The 7,156-nt window shown below is 47.9% G+C and overlaps 1 protein-coding gene across 1 annotated transcript in view; it reads left to right on the top strand.

Annotated features, from left to right (window-relative positions):
* Nucleotides 1–709: 709 nt before the first annotated feature.
* LOC107119127 (serine protease 27-like) overlaps nt 710–7,156 on the top strand; it is a 12,140-nt gene continuing 5,693 nt past the window's right edge. The window contains exons 1-4 of the mRNA XM_015421571.1: nt 710–824; nt 2,365–2,391; nt 2,642–2,804; nt 4,211–4,482. Coding sequence (XP_015277057.1) covers nt 743–824; nt 2,365–2,391; nt 2,642–2,804; nt 4,211–4,482 — 544 coding nt within the window. The 5' untranslated portion in view covers nt 710–742. The remainder of the gene's footprint in view (nt 825–2,364; nt 2,392–2,641; nt 2,805–4,210; nt 4,483–7,156) is intronic.

The following is a 7,156-nucleotide window of genomic DNA, read 5'->3' as shown; positions in this document are numbered from 1 at the left end:
ATAGAGTTTTCCCTCCAATGGCCGTGGCTTTATTAAAGAGACAGGATGCTTTTTCTCCAGGCCTCTTGGCAATCTTAATGATAAACGCCAGTGTGGTGCAGTGTCTGTAATCTGGAGAACCGGGTTTGATTCCCCTCCCCTCCTCCTCCACATGAAGCCTGCTGGGTGACCTTGGGCCAGTCCCAGTTCTCTCAGAGCTCTCTCAGCCCCACCTGCCTCACAAGGTGTCTGCTGTGGGGAGAGGAAGGGAAGGCAACTGTAAGCCACTTTAAGACTCCTTAAGGTAGAGAAAAGTGGGGTACAAAAAACTACTCTTCTTCTTCTAAATACGCACTTTGCACAAAACACGGTGACCGGAGGATCTGTGTGCCGTCAGTGGGTTCCCTGTATGCACAATTGTAACATCTGAGAAGGGCTGCAACAACAAACAGGAAGGGGAGGCGATGTGGAAAGTGGAAGGCATTCTGATGATTGGGAAGGAAGGATTCTGGAAACCAGGGTGCAATGGGCTTAGAAACAAGGAAACAGGGAAGCTCGGAAGGAAGGAAACAGCAGTGAGAAGCGTCAAGCCACATTTACCCAACAGGTTTTGGAACATTCCCCTGATGTGGCAGTATTCCCAGTGTAAACACGCCCTCCAGGGCGTGGTGTATAAAATATATGTATATAAGTATTCACAGCTTAGTTTGCCTAGATGGTACAACCCATCTGGTGGTGCTTCCTTAGCAAAAGCAGAAACAACATGAGACATCAAATACAAGCATGGAGCGCAAGCAGAAGGGTTACAGGCTTAGCTCTGCTGATGCTTCTGCAGGTGGTGATGGGTAAGTCACGAACAAGCAAATATTTCTCACTAGCAGGGGGCAGAAAGGTGCGACCATGGAGTATCTGAAGAACCAGTGGTTGGTAGTCATTGGAGTGGTGGAAGGGTGCAGGTTTCTTTCTTCACGAACGTGAGGAGCAGCCTCACCCAAAGGAGAGGATTTTGGAGAAAAGGGTAGGATGGATGAAACTGCTACTGCCCGACTGTCTTGTGATCAGCTGGTCAGGTGGTTGAATAATAGAACATGGACCCCAGTAAGCAAGAAGGCTACTTGTGTGGTCTTCTGTTCTTGCAAGTCTCAGTCAAGGCTGATACCTGTGGGGAAGGTATTCAAGAATTAAGGAGCCACTACCAAGCAGGCCCTGTCTCTAGCAGCCACCCATGTTACTCCAGGTTGGAGACCAAGGGGACAACTTCTGAAGGAAATCCAAGCTCATATGGGAACCACTGATCCCATGCTTTCTGACACAATTGTTAGATATGGTCAGAGGGTGGGAGAAGATATGGCCTACTTGCAGGGCCGGCTCACTCACTAGGCGAACTAGGTGGTCGCCTAGAGCAGGATGGCCCTTAGGGGCGCCAAACTGAACCCGGCCCCATACTCTGGGAGTTTCTTGATTATTTGTGTTTTTCATTCTTCCTAAAGTGCATTTATTTTTGAAAATTGGTGGGCACATGGGGGGGGGCGCCAGAAGGGATCCTCGCCTAGGGTGCAAAATAAGCTGGGGCTGGCCCTGCCTACTTGGGGGTACCAGGCATACAAGAGATATAAAGAGTCCCATTTGCCACCACTACATTTTCTTCTAGGTTTATGGTGGGATTCTGGCAGGATTGGGGGAGGTGATTGCTAAGCAACTGCAATAAGAGATCTATTGGGGAGGAGCCAGGTAAGAAGAAGCAGGAAGGCCAGTGTGGGGGTCATCATCGGTGTGTCGAACCATGACCAAGAAGACCTAGATTCCAATTCTCATCCTGCCATGAAGTGTACTTGATCAGTCACTGTCTCAAGCGAACCTACCTCATAGAGTTATTATGAGGATAAAATGGAAGTGAGGAGAACCTCGTATGCCACTCTGAGCTCCTTGTAGGAAGGATGTAGTAAAACTGTGAGAGAAAGAAGTAAATAAGAGTTGAAGAGAGTCTGAATTCTGAAACAGAACAGCCTGCAACCACAGCCAGGGTGAAATCAAATCATGTCAGATTAGAATCTGGGAGATCCAGGTCTGAATCCTCCCCTCTGCCATGGAAGCTCACTGGCTAACCCTGGGCCATTCACAGTCTCTGAACCTCACGTACCTCAGGATCGTTGCTGTGAGGATAATATGGAGGCAGATGGAATGAAACTGTAAGCCCCTTCAGGTTCCTATTGGGGATATAAGCACGTTATAAATGTCTAAAGCAACAGGAGAATGACTCTGGATTCAGGTATCATTATGATGGTGCTTGTGTTTCGGGGCCTTACATTTCCATTTTATTTATTCTTCATTTGTATTTCAACCAGTTCAACTCTTATTTCTTCCCTCTGTTTTTTGCCATTTCAGATGTCAAGCCGAGTGAGATCCCCAGAGGTGAGCGCTTGTTTGTTTCTTTATTGTAGAGACTAGAAGTGCTATTAATCAGGGGAAAGATCCCAGTAACATTTTCCAGTCTAAAGGATGGCATAGAGAATGGCTAGATTGTCCAGAACCTCTGCCTGCCCAGCACTGGAAAACAGCAATAGCGATCAGCCTCCTGAGGTTATTACCTTATAAGATTATAAAGGGCCTTTGTGCATAAAAGCAAAATATACATTAAAAGAAATTATAATTTCTTCCTCAGCATGCGGCAAGCAGGGATCTATGAATCGGATCGTGGGAGGACAAGATTCCAAGGATGGAGAATGGCCGTGGCAGGTCAGCATCAAGATGAATGGGAAACACCACTGCGGAGGGTCCCTGATTACAGACCAGTGGATCGTCACAGCGTCGCACTGCTTTAAAGCGTGAGTAGGGGTGCTGATGGTACAAGGAGGGGCTGTGGCTCAGTGGTAGAGAATTTGCTTGGCACGCAGAAGGTCCCAGGTTCAATCCCTGGCATCTCCATTTTGTGATGTGCTCAAGATTCTGTAGAACTCCTGCAAGTCAGCATGACCTTGGAGGACAGTCTAAGTAGAAGGCAGCTCCATGTGTTCAACTCTAGAGAACATTTCTCGTGAGGAAATGCTAAAACATTTGAGAACTCTTCAGCTGAGACAAAAGAGGATTTGGGACAGGGCATGATGGAGGCTTATAAAGTTATACATGGTGGGGAGGAAATAAAGAAAGCTTTGTTTTCCATAGTTGTAGATCACCCAATGAAATTTACGGGCAGATTCGGGACAGACAGCACTTCTTCACACAGCGCATAACTAATTCATCGCCACAAGATATGGTGATGGCCACTGACATAGGCGGCTTTGAACTAATCAAATGCATGTAGGCTGCATCTATCAATGACCATTAAAGTAGCAAAATACAGCATCCATGTTCAGCAGCGGTATACCTCCAAATACCAGTTGCTGGGGAAGACAACAGAAGGGAAAGACTGTGGGCTTCTCAGAGGGAAGTAGGATGTGGACCTGAACAGATATGGTTGTGTGTTTCTGCATTCTTGCATTCTCATGAGTGCAGCTGAAAAAAAAGTTTGCAACCCAACTGCAGCCCCCGTGTGAAAGGCTGAAGGAGGTTAGTTTTGAAAGCAAAATTGTAAAATGATGAAAAGAAACCTCGTGGCACCTTAAAGAGTAACAGGTGCATTGGGGCATTAGCTTTGGGACATTACACTTGTGCCATTTCATGGCCTTATAGGCCCACTATTCACAAATTCCCCCCTTCTATATATGTTGAAGGGTATACATCTATCTAAAATCTAGTCTACAGATGCTTATTGTTGTTGTTGTTCAGTCGCACAGTCGAGTCTGACTCTTCGCGACCCCATGGACCAGATCCCGTCAGGCCTTCCTGTCTTCCGCCGTCCTCTGAAGTTTGCTCAATTTCATGTTCGTTGCAACAGATGCTTATAGCTAGAATAAAAACGTGTTAATTTTTAAAATGCCACAAGACTCTGCAAGCAGTCCCTCTGGAATAATATATATTTGCTGGCCAATGGTTCACCTCGTGCATCTGATGAAATGGGATCTAGCCCATGAAAGCCGCAATAAATCTGTTGTTCTTTGAGATGCCACAAGACTCCAATTTATTTTAAAGCTATCAACAGAATCTCTCCTGACCATTTCCACCCCTTGCTGTTAACATCTACAGCCATTTAACCCCCTTTGTCAAAGGCCAGGACTCAAGTCCCATTGGGCCAATTCTTTTACAGCCAGCAAACCCACAACTCTTCTCTCTCTCTATCTCTCTCTCTCTTTAGGTTCGGTGTACCTTCCAATTTCTCCGTGTTGCTTGGGGCTCGAAAGCTCTCACATCCCGGCCCTTATTCCATCACCGTTGCTGTGAAGCAGATCATCCTCAATCCAAAGTACGAGGGAGATCTGAGGGTCGGGGACATCGCCTTAGTGCAACTGGAGCAGCCGGTGAATTTCTCCCGCCGGATCATCCCCATCTGCATCCCGGATGCCAGCATTGACTTCCCCCCGGGGCACAAGTGTTGGGTCACTGGCTGGGGTGATCAGGAAGGAAGAGGTGAGTGCAGACGGAAGCTGACAGACACACACACAATCATTCTTTTGTCACACTCTGTTGAAAAAGGAGAGGATTCTTCACTGGCCTCAGACTTAGTTCTCACATCTGTTTGTTAGCTCTTGTGTTTGTGTGCTAATTTGCTGGTATTCACAGGTCTTAAGGTAAAGGTAAAGGTTCCCTTGCTCGAAAGCCAGTCGAGTCCGACTCTAGGGTTGCGGTGCTCATCTCCGTTTCAAAGCCGAAGAGCAAGCGCTGTCCGAAGACGTTTCCGTGGTCATGTGGCCGGCATGACTAAACACCAAGGCGCACGGAACGCTGTTACCTTCCCACTGAAGTGGTACCTATTTATCTACTTGCAATTTCTTGCTTTTGAACTGCTAGTTTGGCAGGAGCTGGAACTAGAGACGGGAGCTCACTCCGTCATGCGGCACACTCGGGTGTCGAACTGCTGAACTACCAACCTTCCACAGCCTGCAGTTCAGTGTCTTAACCACTTGAGCCACCGCAGCCCTATTCACAGGTCTTACTAACTGCTTTAATCCAATCTCAGCTATACTTATTGCCCAGTTACTTATGCACCTTGACTCTCTAACTAGCCCTTCCTGGCAACTAACCCCCCCACACACAGAGACCTTCTCCCTACCTGTATGTGAGGCGTGAGGAAGTCTGTTCCAATGTATCCGAAGAAGTGTGCATGCACATGAAAGCTTATAGCCAGAATTAAACTTCATTGGTCTTAAAGGTGCCACTGGACTCTGTTCTTCTGCTTCAGACCAACATGGCTACCCACCTGAATTTATATTCCCAATTCTTGTGATTTTATAGAGGGGGGGGTTAGGGCTAGGGTTGCCAGTCACCATTTGGGGGCAGGGGATCCCACAGTTTTGCGGGCTCCTGCCCCCACCACTGGCCAGCTGACCGGCAGAAGGAAATTCCGCCTCGACAACAATGTGGAGCAACGTGTCTACATCACCCAGAAGTGACATAGGTCGAAACTGCATTTCTCTTTCCCACCGGTGTCCCAGCCTTCTGACTCCGTCTTCAAAAAAGCTGTCTACATTTGCTTTTGTTTTCAAACCTCATCAGTGCTAGCATACTTTTGCATGGCACCTTTAGACTCTGGATGCTTCACTGCACTGCGGAAGCAGAGAGCAGATGGAAGGTCCAGGAAGGAGGAATTAGGGCAAACTAGCTACTTTGGTGTAGTGGGCCAGTTTGCTGTAGTGGTTAAGAGTGCAGACTCTAATCTGGGAGAGCTGGGTTTGATTCCCCACTCCTCCACCTGCATCTGCTGGTGTGACCTTGAGTCAATCTCAAGTTCTATCAGCTGTTCTCTCAAGAGCAGTCCTGGAAAGAGCTCTCTCAGCCCCATCTACCTCACAGGGTGTCTGTTCTGGGGAGGGGAAGGGAAAGGAGATTGTAAACTGCTCCAAGACTCCTTTGGGTAGTGAAGAGCAATGCTCCCTCTAAGCTGTGGAGTCTGGTGAGAAAAAAATTCTTCTTTGTGAGCTGCTGGCATTAAAGTAGTGAGCGAGCGATGTGGCTACTGCATAAATTAGCTTGCTTGGGAGCTCTCTTTCCTGAGCCAAGACAAAAATGTGTGAGCCGGAGGCTAAAAAACTGTGAGCTAGCTCACACTAACTCAACTTAGAGGGAACACTGGCGCATTGTGGGGTGCCACTTCCGGCTCCTGGAGCATCCCCCCATCCCACAGCCAGCATCTCAAAGGGACCCAGCAACCCTAGTTAGGGCACTCGGTTAGATTTTACTGTTACCTCACCAAACTACAGTTCCTAGCATTGATGGGATTTACAGGTTCCATTAACAGCCACTCCACTTCCCCTGTATAATTCCAGCCCTGCCATACTTGGATTGCCCTCCCTCCTCCCTCTAAGGAGCTTAGGGAAGCATGCCTGCTCCCCCCTTTAATCTTCACAACGACCATGATATGTAGGTGATACTAGACTGAGATGCCGTGGCTGACTCAAGGTCAGTTCAGGAAGCTGGGCAGCTAAACAGGGATCTGAACCCATGTTTTGCCAGTCCAAGAGTTCGATCACACGGGATGCTGGGAATTCTGTGAACCAAAAAGGCTTCTTCTTTTTTTCCCCTGCGGTGAGGGGAAGGAGGATTTAGAGCTATCTCCCTCAAGACATTTTCCTGCTCTGAAAGGGGCTTCTAGGGCACTGCTGTTCTAACTGCTGGGGCAGACATACAAATTTCCACATCAGTGCATGTAATAGTTGAGCCCTCTAGGCGCTAACCACTGCATCAACCCAGGCTCTCGTAGAAGAAGAAGAAAAGTTGGTTTTTATACCCCGTTTTTCTATACCCCAAGGAGTCTCAATTGCCTTTCCCTTCCTCTCCCCACCACAGGCATTTTATGAGGTAGATGGGGCTGAGAGAGCTCTGAGAGAACTGGGACTGGCCCAAAGTCACCCAGCTGGCTTCCTGTGCAGGAGGAGAGGGGAATCAATCCCCGTTCTCTGGATAAGAGTCCACCACTCTTCACCACTACACCCTACTGGCTCTTGGTCCCACTGACTGATGCTCTCATTGTATCTCATGGGATTCTCTCATTGTACTTATGGTATTCTCTACTCTGTCTTTCTTTGCAGCGACCCACCAGATCTCTGATACACTGCAGAAGCTGGAGGTCCCCATAATCAGCACA

Source organism: Gekko japonicus, unplaced genomic scaffold (genome assembly GCF_001447785.1).
Source record: "Gekko japonicus isolate JY-2015 unplaced genomic scaffold, Gekko_japonicus_V1.1 scaffold1445, whole genome shotgun sequence".
Lineage (NCBI taxonomy): Eukaryota > Metazoa > Chordata > Lepidosauria > Squamata > Gekkonidae > Gekko > Gekko japonicus.
The sequence above is the reverse complement of the archived record's forward strand: the minus strand, read 5'-3'. Positions and strand labels throughout refer to the sequence as shown.